The sequence below is a fragment of the Quercus lobata genome, chromosome 3 (assembly GCF_001633185.2).
Source record: "Quercus lobata isolate SW786 chromosome 3, ValleyOak3.0 Primary Assembly, whole genome shotgun sequence".
Lineage (NCBI taxonomy): Eukaryota > Viridiplantae > Streptophyta > Magnoliopsida > Fagales > Fagaceae > Quercus > Quercus lobata.
In genome coordinates this window covers 30,627,470-30,649,460 of record NC_044906.1, presented here as the reverse complement: position 1 = coordinate 30,649,460, position 21,991 = coordinate 30,627,470, and the positions used below count along the sequence as shown (strand labels likewise).

General features: G+C 31.8%; 1 protein-coding gene across 1 annotated transcript; it reads right to left on the bottom strand.

The window, feature by feature from the left end:
• Window positions 1–15,540: 15,540 nt before the first annotated feature.
• Window positions 15,541–21,439, bottom strand: LOC115981979 (protein SIEVE ELEMENT OCCLUSION B-like). The gene is made up of 7 exons (XM_031104444.1): window positions 21,195–21,439; window positions 20,760–20,861; window positions 19,497–19,951; window positions 18,717–18,811; window positions 18,451–18,581; window positions 16,649–17,113; window positions 15,541–16,419 (listed from the first exon to the last, which is right to left on the bottom strand). The coding sequence occupies exons 1-7, from the start codon at window positions 21,381–21,383 to the stop codon at window positions 15,829–15,831; spliced, it is 2,028 nt and encodes a 675-aa protein (XP_030960304.1). The 5' UTR covers window positions 21,384–21,439; the 3' UTR covers window positions 15,541–15,828.
• Between the last annotated feature and the right edge of the window lie 552 nt (window positions 21,440–21,991).

Here is a 21,991-nt window from a genome sequence, read left to right as displayed (position 1 = left end):
AAAAAAAAAAAATTATTCAATTGGACTTATAGTTGCGTTTTTTAATGCGGCTATAGAATTAACCTATAGCCATGTTTTTTTGTAAACACGACTATAGCCCGCATTTAGCTGCGTTTTTTGTAGTGTGTTTCAAATTATATTCTAGGATTATAATTTTGTTAACTAAAGTTTAAAATTTATAAAAGCCAATTTGAAACTTTTGTTCATCTCCATTATTTATTTCATTTATTATAGCCAAAAACATAACAGAGAAAAGTAGGAAACAATTGATTAAATGTGTTTTATCTAAGACTGGTTTATACATCAATATAACATGCAACCACTGAATATGTAGGATAAACAGAGAGAAAATTTCTCTGTGTACGAAGTGGAGTGCTTATACATGGATTATAAAGTCTTTCCTCACTTGTTCCATCTCAACAAGTTATAAAGTCAAACAGGAAGGTTGAGTACAAGTATTGCTCGTATTCGCTAGTGAACTTTATATTTTATCGACAACATTATGATGGGATGTTCACAAACCTTTTATTGGAATATAAAATTAGCATACAGAGTCTCTATTAAAGATAATTAACAATCTTTTTTTCTTTTTAATTCCAACGCTACTATCATGTTACTTCAACGAAAGACTGAAAAATGCTAGGGAACTAGTGGGATTCCAAGTGTAATCAATTCCAAAGTAGGCATAGGAATCAAAGCTTTGTTCACATTCATCAAACTACGCACAAACCGTGTGTTTTCAAATGTGAACATATTCATTCTTCTTTAATCAAATAGAGAAAATGATTTGTAATAATCTACACACTCGTGGTAAAAAGTACAAATCCTATATTTCTTGTTTTTCATTCAGCTGGGCGACTAGGGAGGTTTGAAATATAGAGATCAAAGAAAATGATACCAAACAACATGGATTTATAGTGGATAATATCAATTAGAAAGCACAACAATGATTTATAAAAAAAAAAAAAAAACTAATGGCATATAATAATCAATATATAATAAAGGATATCAAACTTCTACTACTAGTTTTTCATTCACCATAACATGACAGAGCTGGGGTTTCCATGGAAAAACTGCTTGATGAACTTCCTTTACTAGTACCACCAATCTTCATCATTATTTTCTCCACTTGTTCTTTCTTCATGTAAGCCACATTTTTTAATCTTAGGCCATGTGAAGTAATATTAGACATTTGTAGTTGTAGTATTAGACTTGATGGTAATAACGATAATGATTGATGATGTGATGAAATCGTCAATGAGTTGTAGGTTCCAAACCACTCCAATGGGTACCTGTGGAATAAAAACAAATGGACCAAATAGAAGGCACTGGTGTGGTACCAGTCAAGGACCCTCCGAAAGTCAAGTTTGTGAATGAGAAATCTCTAAGAACTTTATAATGAGAAAGTTAGGGATTTTCTGCGTATTTGAAAAAAGTGGAGGTCTGGTGCTTATATAGCGGTTGGTAGTGAACCAAGATCTCTTAAGAGAGGGGATTTTTCCTTATGGAGAAGATCTGCTACTAGGGTTTCTGAGATTGTAGAGTGTCTTTCCATATGAGAGAGATATGAACATGTAGCGGGTCCACTTTGTGCGATATGCAAGATGTTTCCTTATATGAACTTTTGTGAGGACCAAGTAAGGCCAAGCTGGACCCGTCGGCTTTTATCCACCTTGTCAGCCTTCCATTTGTCCGTCAGACACTCTACCCATTAGGTTTTAGTGTGGCTCCATCACTTTTTATGTCGGCGTCCTAGGCCTTCCGTCTACCCTGCGTGATTGACGGACCCGTAGGCGCCGTCAGTTCCCTTGCATGGGCCTTAGTAAAAAATTCCCTTATCAATGATGATGATGAAGTTAAAAAAAGGATTGTTGATAGATCAAAATCTTCCACTAAGAAAAAGTGCAAATAAAAATAAATAAAGATGAAACACACATATATTAACTCTATGATGTCGGAGATTCACTTAGATTAGTTATACAACAATTCTCACTATTAATCAATCTCCTATGTGCAATTGACTTACACGCCAGAATCAGTTACTAAATAATCTAGAGGTTTTTCAACATTGAAAAGCTAAGCATAGGAAACTAGTAATATAACTAGTAATCAAACTCCTATGTCCATATTTCTAATCTTCTGAGAACATTAAAAAATAAATATTGAAGGATTTTATTAAAAAGATGTACATACGTATATTTCTAGGATGTATTCTAAATATTATTTGGTTCAATGAGCAGAACTATTATGGTATAAGAGTAATTAGAGGAAAAATAGTGCATTAATAATTTATAAACTTTTTTTAAATAGGAAATGCACTAAATACACTTTGAATTAATGAGTTATTTTTGGTATAAGAATAATTTTAAAAACAAAAATGATGTATTAGTCAAATCTAGGGGACATTATTTAAATGTATGCATTAATTTATATATTTTTACCAAAAATAAAAGAGATGAGGAATTTTTGAAAAGTCAAGGGGGCCATGGCCCCCTTGTCTTCCTGCCGTCTAGCTCAAGAGTCCACCTTTCTCATGCAACCCATAACCTAACCCTTACAAGCAATTGAACAAGCTTCTCAAATCATAGCATACATCCTAGTAAATTATTATATAAGGACATTTAATCAAATTATATCATGATAATTAACTATTGTCTTTCTTGTCAGATTTTGAAATAAGGCATAAAACACCTTCCTCATCCACTAGTGTTTATTTCTTGCTATTCTTGTTATTTTGTGAATATTTTGTTACAATTCTTAGTAAATTAATCACTCTACATATGTACAAATCAATATATACATACACATTTAGATGTTATTTGTAATATGTTTCTAATTTTGTGAGTTAATTTAATTTAACTTGGTACGTACATGTTAATATGTTATGATTATATTTTACACCCTAAACTTTTTGAATACACGCTTTGCACCATAAACTGTGATCCTTGTTACACTTTGCATCTCGACATCAAGTTTGCAATTAACTTGGATGGAAAAATATTGTACCACGTGAAAAGATTTAATTGTCCATCTTCTTAATCCTTTAAAGACAAAAGATAAATTATATTTTACCATCCTAAACTATACTTCTGATTACACTTTGTACCCTATAACATGAGTCATACTTTAGAGTGCAAAAATGCATTCAAAAAGTATGAGATGCAAAGTGTAGAGTGTACAATGCATGCTCTCACTCCCTACACTTGTTAAACAACTACATTCATTTCTATCCCTATACTTGTTAAATTACCCCATTCATTTTCATCACTTTGCTTACCACATTCATTTCCATCATTATATGTACAGTGCTAACTTCTCATACATGCTATTGCTCCCAATATTTGCTAAATTAACGATTACTAACCCCCTATACTTGTTAAATTACCATATCTAAATTAACAATTACTAGCTCCCTATACTTGTTAAATTACCACATCATATACTTGTTAAATTACCTAATCCTATTAGAATAAATAATTAAACAACAACATACAAATGGTGGAACATAAAATCTCTAAGCAAACTCAACTTTTTTTTAATAGAAATCTATAAGATTAGAAAAAGAATAATGGAACATTGTCACCAAGAATACTAGTATAAAACACTAAATGATAATTTAAACCAAACTATAACATTCTAAAGAATGAAGAAACAAATAGCAAACGTGATATAAATGTCACAATAGCATCCCATATGCAACATTTTAGGCAAGAAAGAAGAAACACATACTTGTCTAAGAAACCTCTCACGCAATCCGAGTTGCAACTTAGGGAGACCAAACTAAAAATTATAAGACCTTGTTAGCAGTAGCACTATATATGGAAACATATATTTGATATTAAATATAAAATTTCAAAAAATAAATAAAATACCTTCACATTCTTAACTAATGTATATGGTATAGCCTCCAATTCTACTACGCCTGGCTCATATGTGGAATCAAATCTACAATAGCCAAAATGTCAGATAAATAATTTCAATCAAAATGTTCAATAAATACATGTGGAAGACAAAACGATACTCACAATGTCACGCTCACCATCTCTCCCACTAATGTATTGACAAATTGGAGTTGCCTTTCGTTCAAAGCTATAACTCCTTCATTCAAAATTCTATCTACTGTATTATCTAATTAAGAAAACTTCTTAATATAATACCAATCCAGTTTCTCTCTTCAAAAATAAAAAGAGAAAAAAAAAACTTATTAAACTCTTTGTTCAAATTAGAACCAAAGTTGGAAGCATATTTTTTTGATGACATTTCAAAAGAAACATGTACATCAGTATATCACAAAGACACTTAGGGCAACTTTACACTTTACAGAGAAAACAAATAAGTAAATTTAAAACTGTCCAGATTACCATTTATTCATTCTTAAACACATACATACACACACCGGATAACTAGGACAGCAAAATAACAGAGGACTAAACATTCATTAACTCAACAAAACAATCATATTTATTTTTTTGTGGGTAATATATTTCATTGAATAAGTTTATATGCAGACTTCACTGAAAACTGCCCATTCACCAACTCCACCCAAGCCCATCTATCTATTGGGTCCGAAATAATATTATCAACAATATTAGCAATCAAAAATAACAATCACACAAAACACAAATATTTACGTGAGAAACTCTTTCTCATTGAAGGGAAAAAACTACGAGACAAACTTCAAATAATTTAACTATTATCAAATCAATTACAATAATTCTTGTATATGTGTCACGGCTAAAGAAAAATCTCTCTTATTTTTCTTTGCTTTCACACACACACACACACACACTAATGATCTCTTTCAAAGGTGGCAACACTTTGCTCTCTCCTTTTTATTTTCTTCTCCACGCACATCTCTCTCTTGACTGTCTTCTTTTTCTCTACGTGGCTCCCTCTTGGCTCCTCTCTCTTCTTTTTCTTTCTTGTGTGGCTTCTTCTTTCTTTGCTCTTGCGCATGCTCTCTTTGTGTCTTCTTGAAGGTGGCAGTACCTTCGTCTCTCCTTCCTCTTACGATCCTCCCAAGCGAAAGTTCCTTTTTTTTTTTTTCTCTCTTGGTTTCATGCTCTATTTTCCCTCTTCCCATAAGGAGGACCCTCGGGCCAAAGCCAAAGCAAAAGCCATCAAATTCTTTGTAATATTGTCTATTTATAAGACTCTTTTACTATTCCCTTTTAAACTAAGAATACATTACTTTTTTAACAAGGAATAGACTTCTTTCCATACCAAGAAATAGTCTTTCCTTCTACAACAAGGAAACTCAAATTAATTTTTCATTCTTCAACTAGGAAACCTTATTGACTTTCCAAGTCACAATTGGAATTTGAGGCAATTTCCCAACACTATCTGGTTAGTCAACTTTCCATAATGGAATCCTTAAGATTTCTTTGATTGATTCTTCATCAAACAACTGATGGATCATCTCAACATTCCACCCTATGGACTATGTGAATAAAATATGAGGTTCCTTCTCCTTTTGTATTTATTCTCCAATTTCCTTTGTGTAAACACCCCATTTCACAATTATAAAAAATTCTATTCGTGAGAAAAACTAAGTTCGAAAAGAAAATTGTAATTTCATATAAATGATATTAAATTCCATAGTTGACAAGTAGTTGAAATCTATATCATAGTGGGTCATTATGGACTTCAATGGCAAAATGCTCCTTTTTGAGTTAAAATTAAGGTTATCGATTAAATTATGCAAAACAATTTGTATTTATTTAAAAACAATTCCAACATGAGCATGCCTACATGGGGATTAAATAAAGTTAATTTTGATTAGTTCTTAAAAGAACTAATAAAAAGTCATCAAGAGCCTTGTAGCTTAACTGATTGACATTTCTTGATGTTTCTATCGATAACATCCATGATTCAAATTTCTAACCTCAACTATCATAATAATGCCTTAATTCCCAATAAGTGTTTTGATAATTTAGTGGAATCAATCATGATTAGGATTAACCCAATCAGAGAAGAAGTCCATGTTCATCATAATTCTTGATTATATCTCTTATAAAAGTTGGAATAAAAATTGGAGCACTAAAAAAAAAAAAAAAAACTATGGTCGAAGTGCTAGTTAACACACTGACCAAATGTTATAAAGACCCATGAATAGAGTTCACTCTTGAAAATTGGCTCCCTAAAAGCTTATATACACGTGATTAAGTTTACACTTAAACTTTGTGAGACACTTGGATCTTAACATATTCCCACGCTCTGTAGTTGATGTTTAAGACAGCTTATCTATTAATGCTGACCTAATGATAGCCTTTAATCATTTTAGCAATTCCACTCACTTATCAATTATTTAATGACTTAGTAAGAAATTTTAATCTAGTCTCTAGATTATCCCCACTAAGACCTGACCACAAAACAACAACATGTTTGATCCCATACTAAATAGGCTACATTTGATTACTTGATGTGATGACTGACTCTGATACCAAATGATACAAAACCATAGAATGAACTCACCCTTGAATAACAACTTGTAAGGGAAAGGTACTCAAGAGCTTATTTACACATGGTTAAGCTTGTACTTAAGTCATGTGAGATTCTTAGATCGTAATTGTAGACACCCAATTTTGCTTTAGCCTATACTTGAGGTCCTTGATTCTAATGACAAGAAATCAAATTGCTACCAAAATGACAAGTGTAGTGTGTAAAGCCCAATTACTTAAAAAGTCCCAAATGCGACCCAAGAAACAAAGCCTAAGCCCAAACTCCATTTTAGATCCAATTTCCAGGATTTTTAAAGAAGATGCGTAAGCCGAGATTCAAATGCATACGCACCCAATTTGTGGCTTACGCATTTTTTGGACAATAACCTAAAATCACTCATTTTTCTTTTTGTGGGATTTTTGGTCAATCAATATAGTCAACTAACTGTCTGAAACATCCCAACAAACCCTAGAGCCTCCTAAACTCTTTAAGTGCTCCCATTTTCCACAATTCAAAGAATCCCACATTTTATCTATAGTGAAGCTCTGCCAAAATCACTTCTAAATACTTTTTGAGTTTGAAAGAGTGTATATATAGGTTTTTTTTTTTTTTTGGTGAGGACTTGATTGGGTTTTCTAACATTTAATTGTTGAAAAGCTAATCTTTTTCTCATGATTTCTCAATTGCATTAAGTCTTTATGATCCCATAGCCACCTTTTCATTAGCCTTAGGCTTGTTCACCAATGTATTAAAAAAAAAAAAAATCACCTTTATTCAAGTCATTGATTAATACACAAAGATATGATAGTCGATTTTAACCAAGGGACCGATCATCTATATCTTTGTAAGGTGTTAAAGGTATGAGGTATGGATCTTTCCCATAACCTATATTCTCCTCCTTGATTTTTATTTATAGATTTCATTATTTTTTTGTGTTACTTTTTATTTTATTTTTATATTTAGTTAATAACGTGATGCATGATGAATTATCTTTTTTTTTTTTTTTGATGAAATATGATGTTTGTTAGGTTGCTTTACGTTGTTGTTGTTGTTATTATTATTATGTTTTATATTTTTTTATTGTCAATGTTAAAAATTGTAATATTTGAAAGTCGTGGGAGGTGCAATCTCAAACTTAGAAGGTGTAAAGAATATTTTACTTTTTTGTTTTTGGGTTAACCTTCTTTTAATTGTTATTTACTGAGTTGTTTGAAGGTTACTTTTAGGAACTTTTGTCATAATTTTTTAATTGGGAAAAAAATATTATAACTCTTTAGTTAGTAACAAATATTGTTAGATCCCATAATAATTGTGGGTTCCAGTTAGCTCAACTAGTAGATTCTCACCACAAGTTGAAACTCTCTAAAAAAGGAAAAAAAAGATCCCATAATAATTTTTTGTACAACCCACATTTTATGATCCTATCCCTTTCTTATCTGATAAGGAATATTTTAGCTCAAAATTTTTCTAACTCTTTTTACCCTTCGGGCCGGTTTGGATTGCTCATCAGGTAAAAGGTCCCCTTCGAGTTAATTACAACGCAACATCAACAGTCCTTTCCGCTCACATTCATCATCGGGTATTTACCCCTTTTCTACGCTTCGGATGGGAAATGTCCTTTAGGTTTAACAACATGATGCCTTCTGTACCCTCCGCCCAAATGCACCATCAAGAGAATCACCCGTCGGGTTACACAAGGCTGAAGGGTGGTTACACTTAGTCCTATACGTTTTTTACATGATCTCAACTCATGCATCCTTATATGGAAAGAACTTACATGCCATGTCCAAAGATCCTTCTATATATTTGTATCCTCCCAGTATGGGAAGTAAAGTCCTAAGATCTCGGAATATTAACTCCATATCTTCCCTAAAAGGAAAGATTTTACGTTCATGTGATCTTGGTTTGCCCTACACCATTATATAAGCACCAAGTCTCATCTTCTCCAAAGTACGTGAAATTTCCTAACTCTTACACTTTAGAGTTAATAAAGATTCTTCTGTCACTGACTTAACTTTTAGATGATCTTTGGTCAGCACCTCACTAGTGTTCTCTATAGATTATTTGCTATTTTGTTCTTTAGGTACCCTAATTGATCACAATTAACTTACTGACGATTTTGTACACCATATAAAAATAAAGTATATGGAGTACAAAATAAAAATATAAAAATGAAGTATATGGTGTACAAAATAAAAAATGATCCTATCATTTTCATAACACATAAATCCCTCAACTCGAGAGGAGAAAATTTTATATTCATAGGTCCCTTTTTTTCCCCCGAAAGCAAATATGAATAGGAAGACTAGCTTGGTGCTACAGAAACAGGTGGAAGAGGAGTCAGAATCACAAGGATCAAACGATAAAGCCCCAGAGATCATATTGGAAGGTCCATGTTGCCAAGCTGTGGCCTGTGGGCTGACAAATTTGCTAACCTGGATATCTAGTGGGCTGACGAGGAAGTAGGAACTAAGAGTGCGTTTGGATTGGGCGTTTTCTGCCCAATCCTGCGTTTGCGTTTTTTTTTTTTTTTTTTTTTTTTTTTTTTTTTCATGCGTTTTGGGTGTTGCGGCTACTATTCATGCACTGTTCAATGAACAGTAGCCGCAAACTTTGACTTTTCAAATTTTTTTGACCAATCACAGCACATCGTGTACTGTTCACGGACCCACAAATTTCACTTTTCAGCAACTTTTTCATTAAAAATGGGTCCCACGATACTATTCACACATTTAAAAATTATTTCGCTACAGTGTTTTTCAGTTTTCAGTTTCAGTTTTCAATTTTCAACTGTATCCAAACGGACCCTAAGTGATTCTCAAAAGAAGAAAAAAGAAAAAAAAAGAGGGAACTAAGAGATGCTAGAATCGCATGGATATCAGAGATGATTCGGACTAATATCCGTGTGAATGAAAGCCAGTTGGGCCTGCATGGCTTCAATAAATAGTGCCCTTTAAGAATGGGATCAACAGTCCCTAATTTTTGGCTTTCTGTGTACTGCCTTCTGCCAAAAGAGATGCTTTTTCCTCGCCAACATTAATTAGGATCACATAAATTGATTTCATGGCTGGTTAGTATTTGTCTTCTTGGATTCTTGGGTTAGCAAGAGGTGGTGGCATCGTCCGGGATATTTTCCGGGGGGGCAAGATAAATACAATAAAGTTCTTATGTATAAAGAAATGACTAAAAAAATCTTAATTTTATAAATTAACTTTAACTTGCAAACAACATGAGAGGTCATGTTTGCATCAATTGTATATCTTTCCCCCACAAGTTATTGTGAAATATGAAAACTTATATATTAAATTTTATAATCTCAATACATCAAATTGATAAAATAAACAAGTTTATAATGATAATTTAATTTAATTTAATTATCCAAGCCGCTGATATCAATTATACAAACAATTAACAAATCACTATTATCAAATTATAATAAAATTAATTTAAGTACTAAACTACTCAGGACCTACGGTTGCAGTACTCTATTTTAGTTGTAAACTCAAAGTTACTTTAGTTTTTAGGATTGGAATGGTTGTATATATTTTAGTACTATTATTAAGAAGGTTTTTCAAAACTTAAAAAGGAGAATAGATTAGTTGACTCGGTGCAAGTAATTAACGCCTTGAGGGACACAGAATTTGGGCTTTCTCCTCTCGGCCATTTGATCAACGACATTAAGTTTGGCACTTGTAGTCAATTTGCAGAAGTTTAACTTCACTTTAAAATTTGTGCGGTGGATTTAAGAGTTAGATTCTTTTAAATATAAACCATTGTCAGTTTTTTTAAAATCTTCTCATCTCTCCCCGTATATGTGTTAAAATACTTAGAATTCTCAAAAATATTTAGGATGACAAAGGCTATGGTGTTGACTATGATTTGACAAGGAGAAAACAAGAAGAGAGCATACAATTTTCGCCAACATGGTTTCCTTTCCTTTCCAACACTACAACGTTGTCCACATAACAGCAAAAGCACACTATCAAAATAACCAAAAGGAAAAACACAGTGACAATCAAAATTAGATGTTAGAAAACACAGAGACAATTCAACTCAGATTAATTGCACAACAAAAGGAGTTATTTAGTGACTACTACAAAGCAACAAAGGAAGAAGATATAAAGAATACTTTAAAGTTGTCTTTCAATTTATTTTAAATATTAATTAACTAGTTCGTTAAATTTGTGTTTCATATATTTATAATTGAGGATGTTAAGGATTGGAATCTTAATTTTAATTTTAATTTAAGTTTAATTTATATTTTTCATTATGTAATTTAATGTTTCATATCAATGATAGAAAATTCTGAGGCTAGAATCCTAATGTACAATCAAAGAGAAAGAGACAAAAAATTGTTAACATTTATATACACAATAGCCGATGCATGGGTTAATGACTAGTCATAGATAAAGTTTTGAAATTCAAATTCCACCTATATAAAAAATCGATTAGTATTATAGCATAATAATAAAAAGTAATGAATTTCTATCGTACCACCCTTGTTGTATATAGGCCACGATCAATTGACCATGTCCAATTAATTAAATGATTATGATAGGTGTATTATCTACATAAATATTTCCTAACTCATTGACCTGTCAAGATAGACATCTCACCCCGCCTCCATGAAGACCCAACGAAACCATCATCTCGAAACAATTGTCAGCTTTGCAGAAGACCCATCAAATACCACGCATTTGGTCCCAACGGATGGCATGCACATGGAAACCAACAGATGGTTGGCAAGTGTGGTGCGACTTGAGAAGTGAAGGATCTCGGTGGATGGATGTACGTGAGCTAGACGGACGGTTGAGTATGAACCAAACATTTTGTTATGCATACCAATGGTTAAGTACATTGGGTCCCATAAACTCTTATATGTTCCCCACTTATGCATCCTTATATGGAAACAACTTGCGACCACGAAAACCCTACTACATGTTTTAGATCCTCCCCATATGGAAAGAGAAACCTTGAAATCCCGGGGTCTTAACTCCAAATCTTTCCCATAAGGAAAGTTCCCGCATTCAAAGGATCTCAGTCAACCCTACACTACTATATAAGCACCAGACCCCCTCTCCCTTGAGATAGATGAAATTTCCAAGCTCTTATACTTTTGAGTTATTGGAGATTCTTTTATTATTAAGTTAATCTTTGGAGGGTTTTTGGCCGACACCCTAACGATGCTTTCTATAGGTTCTTTTCTTCTTTAGGTTGCCTAATTGGCATGCATGTGACCAATCAACTCACTAACAATTTTATGCATCATCTTATCATTTTATAGAAGCTCCATAAATTGAATTTATCCCTGATTTGAATTTAACTTGAATTTGCGTGTTTTGGCCATATTCTTGCAGCTCAAACTTGTTTGAACTTTTGGTTAAATGACTATTAAGCAATTCCAATATCAAACCCCATGGATAGAGCCACACTTTGACTTAGGGAAAATCCACCACCCCTACCCCCCCCCCCCCCCAAATTTTTAATATATATATATATTAGTATATACATAGGTACTAATTTTAGTAATTTTGTTTTATGAAATTACACTTTGCCCCATTAATAATATGATTGATTCTTTTAAAAGTAGTGCTATAGTTACAAATTGTTCTACAATATTTTTACAAACTGTTGATGTAACAATATCTTATTAGTTTCCATTTGGCCCACTACTTACATTACTTTTTTGCTTATCAATAATCACTTGTCACATCAGCAATTTGTATAAAAAAAATAAAAAAAGTTTGTATCTCTAACATTTTCCTCTTTTTAAAGACCATTAAAAAAACATCTGTACAACTTCAATAAACCAATTTTACCCAGAACAAACAACTCGGCCTTTAAAATTTTTTTTTTTTCATAAAAATGAAACCTTAAATAGCGAAGTAGCAACAGAGCCAGAGGCTAAAGTCACTGCACACAACTAACAACAAAGTCACCCTTATAACTCCAAGTTTTGGCTCCATTCCTATCAGACCCTATGTTTACCGCCTCTATTCTTACCTACATTTCAAAATATCCATATGCACCTTCACTCCACCCAATTTAAGATCTAAATAAAACTTCTTTTTTTTATCTTGAGTAAATTGCAAATTACACCTCTAAAATTTTGGGATATTTAAATTTTATCTCCTGAAGTTTGGAAGTGTTTGGATTTTACATCCCAACGTTTCGAAATTTGGATTTTACCCCCTAAATTTTAGGGGTGTTTGGATTTTACTCCCTAAAGTTTGTGAGTGTTTGGATTTTACACCCTAAAGCTTTAGAATTTAGGGGTGTAAAATCCAAATACTCTCAAACTTTAAAGGGTAAAATCCAAATTCTAAAACGTCAGGATATAAAATCCAAATACTCCCAGACTTTAGGGGGTAAATTCCAAATTATGAAACTTCAGAGTGTAAAATCCAAACATGCCTAAATTTTAGGGGTATAATTTATAATTTACCTTTTTATTTTTTATTTTTAAATCACGTATTTAAGTTGAATAAAACTTACTCATGTTTTGGGTTCTAATTAGCTCAATTAGTAAAATTTCTGATAATTGAATAAGAAATTTGTGGTTTAATCCCTGCTTACACCAAAAGCCAATAGGTGTCTTAGTTTGATGATAAAGAGTTATCATCAAGAGCAGATGCCACAAGGTAAAACTCTTACTGTGCATACAATTTTGTGGAATAATTTATATATATATATATATATATATATATAGTGGAAGAAATTTTTTAAGAAAGGGCGGTTGTAACACCCCGATATTTAAGAAATTTATTACTTTATTAGCACCATTTTTGTAAAGTCTCATAATAGATAGTGGGCTGACTAGGAACTCAGAGACTCTAGAATAGCCTGGATATCAAAAATGATAGGCCTTTTACCCCCAGTCAATGAAAGCCAATTGGAATAATTCTTAGGTACTCCTGAAGTATGGAAAATGGTGTTTCCTCCTCTCATATTCATGGTGGGGTCCACTCATTAAATTCATAGTGGGGTCCACTATGAATGTGAAATGAAGGAGCACCATTTCTTCATACTCTAGAAGTACCTAAGAATTTTCCAATCGATTGGGCCTACATGGCTTCAATAAAGTTCAAAGACTACCCTTCGAGAATACTAATCCCTAATTTTTGGCTTTCTATACTGCCATCTGCCAAAATGGGGAAAAATTATTTTTCCAAAAGAGTTATTTTAATATTTTTTACCTTGCCAACATTAAGATTATTTATATCTCATGTGTATAAATTATTTTATATATATATATATAATAAAAAAATAAAAACAAGTATAATCAATTTCATAATACTAAAGTAATAACTAACAGGGTGAATTGCAAATTGCATCCCTAAAGTTTAGGGGTGATTGGATTTTATACCCTAATGTTTCAGAATTTGAATTTTACCTCCTTAAATTTGGTAATATTTGGATTTTACATCCTGACATTTTAGAATTTGGATTTTACCCCTATATTTTAGAAGTGTTTGAATTTTATTCCCTAAAATTTTGGAGTGATCAGATTTTACACCTTAAAGTTTTAGAATTTGGGTGTGTAAAATCCAAACAACCCTAAACTTTAGGGGGTAAAGTTCAAGTTCTGAAATGTCAGTGTGTAAAATCCAAACACCCCAAAATTCAAGAGGCAAAATCTAAATTTTGAAACTTCAGGGTGTAAAATCCTATCACCCCTAAACTTTAGGAGTGTAATTTGCAATTTATAATGTACATAAAATTATCAAACAATTATAATATGCATACTTTTTTTTTAAAAAAAATAGCCATTAGTCACTATATCAATCACAATATTTGCATTCAAATTTGCTTGTTTTCAAATAAGAATGTATGTTACTCTTTAAATCCATAAAACTACAAATAAAATAAGCATAAATGGGGAAAATTTTTAGGTACTCCTCAAATATGGAGAAATTGTGATTTCTTCTCTCAAATTTATTGTAAACCCTACCATAAATATGAGTGGAGAAAGCACCATCTCAAGAATGGTCACATTGTATAAAGTCCAACCTATGGAAACAGGTGGAAGAGATCACATAGGGGTGAAAGAGTTTTCATAGGGGTAAGGCCCCACGGTTCTAATCGGAAGGTTCAACTTTCCAAGTTTGCTAACCTGGATATCTAGTGGGCTGGTTAAGAACTAAAAGGAGCTAGAATAGCCTGGATATCAGAGATAAAATTAAAAGCCTGTTGGGCTTGCTTGGCTTCACTACAAGTCAAAGAGTACCCTTCGAGAATGAGGTCAATTAATCGATCCCCAATTTTGAATTTTTATACTGCCATCTGCCCAAAGGGGAAGAAATTATTCACCAGGGGAAGAAAAATCTACTACCACAAGCTATTACATTTTTGTTTTTTGCCACAACTGTGATGTGTCAAAATTTGAACAATGAATAAAAATAATTGATCCATATATAAGTAATAGACATCTACTCATAATCTGTCACATTAAAATTGTAATAAAAAATTATGAAAAATGATGAGACTTAGTATCCATTTGGGAACAGCTTATTTAGTTGAAACTAAAAACTTTTTACTGAAAGTGATGTAAATGAAGGTAAAAGTTAGCCAAAAAGTATAATGGGACCCATGAATAGTACCAAAAAATGCTAAAGTTGCAAATAAGTTGAAATTTTCAGCTTGTCCCAAATAGACACTTAGTATGTGTTTGGATACCATTTGTTTTGCTGAAAACTGAAAATTGAAAACAATAAAAGAATAATTCCTAGTTACTGTTCACACAAAAAAATACTATTCATTTGCCTGTTTGCACTGTTCATGTCCCATGAATAGTACAAGAGGCGCTAGTCCTTAATAATAATAAAAAATTAAAAAAAAAAAGAAAAAGAGTCAGAAATGCAGACACATCTAACGCAAACACAAACCAAACAAACACTTAGCATTCGTTTGGGATGAACTGAAAAATTCAACTTATTTACACTTTTATCTTATTTTTACTATTATTCATAGTCCCACTAGACTTTTGATACTATTCATAGATCCCATTATACTATTTAGTTTATTTTTTAATCTATTTTCTACACTTTCAGCAAAAAGTTTTCAAATTCAACTAAATAAACTGTTCCCAAACGGACAGTGACGAAACATATATCAATACCAATATGAATATGATTACACAGATTTCCTTTCATAAACCAAGAGAAAGGAATAACACGACCAATAAAACATACACTCTGCCCTTTCCTCGGGGCTTCTTTAAGTAGGAAATATAACACACTACATGCCTTTTTCTAGTGGCATTAGATCACACATCATAATAAAACATAAAATATTTAATAGTCACAGCACACCTCACCTCATTTGGTTACCAATATAACCACATTATTTAATTTAGTAGCAATACTAAGTCCGAAGTAAGGTAGCAACTCAATGTACAGCCTCTGCAGCACCATCGTTGTGGCAACACTTGTAACTGATATACGTGTCCATGATGCGATGACAATGGGAGCATTCCAAGGTCTCTGGTATTTTCCCAGGCTTGAATGGAATTTCAATGTGGTGGCAGATGTGTTGTTCATCCTTAAAAACCTCGTCATGATAATCTTTGAAAGCCAATTCGAAGTCCTTCTCGTTTAACTTAATCTTCCATTGTTCAAACTCTTCCACCACCTTCAAAATAACTTTGCCACTACTCACCAATACCACGCTAGACCCTTTGGTGAGCATAGCCCATTCTTTCTCATTCTTGTAGGAAAGCAATTTCTGGATTTCTCGAGCCACCACGTCTATCTGGGTTTTCCCTTGAGCCTTGGAAATGAACAGGCTCTCAATGTTGGTCCAGAAGCACTCTAGGTCGACCTTATTTCCTTCGCTCTCAGAGACGGACACCCACTGTATAGATATCCCTTTTTGCTTTATCAAGTCGTGATCAACAAGAACGTTTACCCCTTCAGGAAATTTTTGGATCCACTCGTTGTCCTGGCCTCCATACAAAAAGATGTATTTCTTCTCTTTGATCTGAATGAGCAAGAGATATATATGTCTATAAGTGATACTAGAATTGCTATAAATTTTATCAAGTCTTATAAATTGATATATCACCGATCATAAAAAATAATTCAAATGGTCATTTATTATTATCTTGTTATATTCAATATCATGTCCGTTTGAAAGTTTTTTATAGTAGGCTTAGCATTTTCTATATGTTCGTGTTTGCGCACGCATTAGATCTGTGAAATGACTTTACCCAGTTTTCAATCTCAGAATTAGCATTAATTATCGGTGACCAAAGCCAACTGAAATCCGTCTCCATAGTTTTCACTTTTGCGCTGGTGAAAGGGAAGGCCTCAACTCCGTAGATACTGAAGATTAGGATGGCATTCTCACATTCCATTTTTCCTTGAGGGTTCAACACCACAAGTAAGGGCTTAACCTTGAAGTTCCACTGCTTCTTGATGAACCTACAGCTTGCTTTTGGTAAATAGTAACGCACTACGTACCAGGGCATTGTAGACCGCTTTGTCTCAAATTCCTTATCCAAGCCCTCCCTCAATTGCTCCACAAATGGGATCCAAACAATCTTATATTGCTCCTCCTCCTCCTTCCCTGCTTTATCAAAAATTTTCTGAAGCATTGAAATGTCATCATTGGAGATTTCTAGGTCTGAAATGAACAAGAAGACACTCTTCCCCTTCAGGACATCAATTTCAACCTGCAATATGTGCGATAGATTAATGGGTGCATGTCAAGAAACTTGTCTTAGCACTGATTCGGTAAGAAAATTCTTATGTGTCAATTCACATATTGGTCAGCCAAACTTTGTTGTCTACTATTTTTTAAAAAACATGTACCCACCTTAGCTCACATAATTTTGTGGGAAAGTTATAAAATTAAGGCTTTTTAATTAAATGGTATGAGTTATTCATAAGCAGATTGAGTTCGACCCAAGTAAAAAAAATTAATTAGTAAAAGAATGAAGCTCAAATTTAAGTATATGTTTGACTATAATCAACGAACCATAGTCAAATATATATGATAATGTGATTCTAAACAAGTTCGTGAGTATAGGTTTCAATTGGGGTATATATAATAATATTTATTTATATGTATACATGTATTAAAAATATACTTATATAAACTTAAAATTGGATAATGTAAATTTTTAAATAAGTTTATAAGAAATCAAATTATAATTTATAATATAAATAATCCATATATATCGTACTAAATAGGGTTTAATTATTATTAAGTATACAAGTCTATTTGAATAACTCAAATAATATAATCTCAAATATATATTTTGTCAAAAATGTTGTAACTAAATTGACATTTTTTAATATTTTTAACGAAATATCTAAGATTCAAATCTTTACCTCCCAACTACTAAATTATCCATACAGAAAAAAGAATATATATATATATATAGAGAGAGAGAGAGAGAGAGAGAGATTACACTCTTTTTCATTTATTTTTTTTGTTTTTTTGGTTCAATATTATAATGTTTAAAAGCTATATATAAATAACTGTTTGTATTTTTTTTTTTTTTATTAAAGAAAGAGGTAAGGTAATGTGCCAACGTGGAATAATATTTAAAAATGAGATAGAGATAGTGTCTTAAGTTTTAAACTGAATGAATAAGATAAAGAAAAAGGCCTAAAACTTAAAAATAATAAATTACTCTTTTAACCAGTTTTTTTTATTATTTAGAAACCTTTAACTAAAAGATAAGGGTATTATAGACGCAAAATGTTGAAAATCAAATGAAGAATCCTGATATATATATATATATATATATATATTTATTGCTTACAACTAGTGAGAAAGCAATGATTAAGATTTTATTTTTGATATTTAATAATATATATAGTGTCACATTATTTAAAATAAAATTGATAGATCAATATAATTTTTTTTTCCGACAACACTCGCACTTCTAGAGCAGAAATATATATATATATATATATATATATATTACGGCAATCAAACTATTATTGAGTGAGCTCATCCACTTATACAAGAACAAAAGATGCATGTACTAGAAAAGCAAACCTGTGTTTTAGTAGAACCATCAATCAGTGGCTGCATCGTGTTTGTTGGATCAATCAGTTCATGAAGTACCTCCGTGATCTCCATAGAGGTCTGAAAAAGTTTTACGAGCTTCCGGTAATCCTGTGTCTCCGCTGCATTAAACCAACATCTTTCATCATTATAGTAGTCCATCTTTTAAGGCAATGAATTAATTTAATGTGCAGTGCATCACAACTAACAAGCAAGGAAGTTTGCATCATCATAAATGAAATCGCTAAAGTACTAACCTATTTGTTCTTTGCAAATTACTATCTGCTTCTCGAGTTCGGTGAGAATGACGTTCAGTTTATCCGCAAAGGGGTTTAGTTCCTGTTTCTTGTCCCTGGAAATCAACAGAACCATGGTTTTTTAACAGTTGTAAGATGGTATATAGTATATACCATGCATCTATATGACTATATCATCCTTAACTGGCTTGTGTTTTTGTGATATGGTAAGACCAATAATGTATTTTACAGCATTTTTACAAAAACTATTGATGTGGTAAATTTTTACTAGTTTTTATTTAGACTCACCACTAATATCACTGTTTGACTTAACAATAACAACTCATTCAGCCATTTGTAAAAAAGTTTGTAAAATAATTTATGACTTCAATATTTTCCTTTATCAAATGTTTACTAAAGTCACAACTTTGTTTTAACTTATTTATGTAGTGAGTTGTGAGTGGTGAAGTTATGGACTCCATCACTCACAATTGGTTATGTGGGCAAGTTGTGATTTTAGTTGTGGGCAAGTTGTGACTTTATTTGTGGTCCTAACATTTTTGAAATATCAAGTGAAAAATTCGGTAAATTTTTTCTATGTCAATAATAGAACTGTATTACATTAACAATGCTAGAGAAATTATAAATTTTACTATATAAACCCTGCAAAATAATGTTTTAAGATTTAAATCACAAAATAACTGCAAATTTTATCAAGATGTAAGATAAACTTTCTTTAAGACTACTAAGTAAGGATTTGAAGATGCCATATAATATATATGGGCTTGAACTAGAACTTACTCATCAAAAAAAAGGCAGGATGATAGCTGAGTTGTGCTTGCTACAATGGTTGTAATAGCCCAATAAACATCCAATTTGATACGGCCCAGCACTGTTGCCAATTCGGATACATCAATTGTGTCAAAATCAAAATTGGACAGTATCTCCAACTCAAAGATGCATTTAATCAGTTTCAGTGTGGTTTTAACCACTTTGTTAAGATCAATAAAGGCTTGCTGGTTCTTCTGCATTGTTACGCCTTTTAAGAGAACAGGTACTCGCTTGAGTGTTCCTACTGATTTGGCGAGTTCCTCCGATGACTGAATTTTCACAAGCAGACAGAATTCTCCATAGTCCAAAGCAAAAGCCGCCAGGGTCAGCACTGCCTTTGCATCCCAGGAATAGCGTGATAACAAATTAAGTATTGACAGTGTTGTTGCATGCGCAATTAGATAACCTGGTTCCTTGCATTGCATCTGACATTTAAAAATAAATAAATAAATTTGATGTGAGTAAATAAATAAAAAGATAGTGTCATTGACCAAATGGTTCTATATATACTAGTTATGAATTCCATTCCATTCCGCCCGAAACGGATGGAATTTTTTATTTCAATTAATTAACCAGAACAAATTACTTATCTACTTCTAAATCCCAACTATTCTATTTTATTCTTTTCATTTCGGTCAATTCTACTTAGCATGGTGATTTCGGCTCATATGTAAATAAATCATTATTTTTTTCATCAACTTTTTTTTAATATTACTTCACTCACATATGACATTTTATTATTATCTTCCTTTAACAATGTGCTCTTCATTAATATATTTTATAGTTTTTTTCTTCATTAATATTTTTTTTCTTTAATTATATATCACATGTTATATATTCATATTATCTTCATTTATATATTTTTTTTCTTTAATTATATATCACATGTTATATATTCATATTATGTAATGATGATATTAGGAATGTCCATATTATTGATTTTGAATTAATAATTAGGTATGGTATAATATCATATGATGTAGACTTAGGTATATAAATTTTGTAACACACACACACATATATATATATATATATATATATATATAAAAACCTTTAGCAATAACCCCGAAACAATACATTGAAATAGGCTACTATAAAAATGTTTTGTTCAAATGGACAAACTGAAATGGTGTCTGAAGCAATATTTAGAACACTTTGATATTATATATATGAAATTGATCATTATTCTTTTAATACAAAAAGTAGGGAATTGAAAAAAAAAAATGCAATTACCTCAAAGGAAATTTTCTTGAGTAAACACAAGGGTGGACTAAAACTTGCTTTGGGGGTCTTCTCCTCCAAATGTTCAATGGTTGCTTGGGTACCCTGCTCTTGCTGTAATTAGGTGTCAAAGCTAGTGTTCATGGCATTTTAATAGGACAAAGCCAGGGGACAAAAAGAACTGATCGAGCATATATTTCATTAACAATTAATGAGTCTCATATCACGGTCTTAACATTTTTTAAAACAAAAAATAAAAAGAAAAAGTCTTAATATATAACTAATATGCTAAAGGTCTAAACTAAGCATTGTAATAAAATTCTAAAACCAAATTATCATGCATGGTCTATTGGTAGAGGAGGAAAGTGTGAATTACTGAAGTGTAAACCTTCAGACCCAAATTTTTTTTTTTTTTTTTTCTCAAAAGAAGGTATACTAATACTATACCTGCAAAAAATTATCAACCACCAGAGTGGAACGGTTGAGGATTTTCTCGGCCATAATGAAAAGAGATTCAACATCCAACTTTTCATTAACGTGGAAGTGGGTTGGATAAATTTGGCTCAAGATCTCATTGTCGGACAAGCAGGTAAAGCTCAGAGCACTACTATTAGATCGATATGGAGATATCGCCATGTTGTTATGTTACAGAAGCAAGATGACCAAAGTCTCTATGGGTTTAGTGCAGTGAAGGGGGGAGGCTAATATGGTTTATGCTGTTGCCATCTGCCGGCCTCGTCCATTTATATAGCCATAGGAGTAGTAAGTTTGGTTAACTATAATAGGCAATGTAATGTAATAGTTATTCCTATAATTTAGTTATTTAGTAATTTGATTATATTTTTATTATAGAAAATAGTCATTTTTTATAAATAACTATTCTTTAATATGAGGAATAATTATTCCTCTCTAAAATTGTTATAATAGTTATTCTTTAGTAAGGACATATTTGGTAGACTGTAATAGGCGTTGTAATGTAATAATCATTATTATGGTTTAGTTATTCTTTAGTTTGATTATGTTTTTATTACAAGAAATAGTCATTCCTTATGAATAGCTATTCTTCAAAATGAGGAATAACTATTCCTCTTTAAAATGTTGTATTAGCTATTCCTTAGTAAGTGCAATAATTTCAAAACTTAATATATTTCCAAATAAACAAATTTTCCATATAAATCTAACAATTATAAAAATAAAAAATCATAAAAAGTAACACATATCTCTCTTAAATTTAAAAATAACAA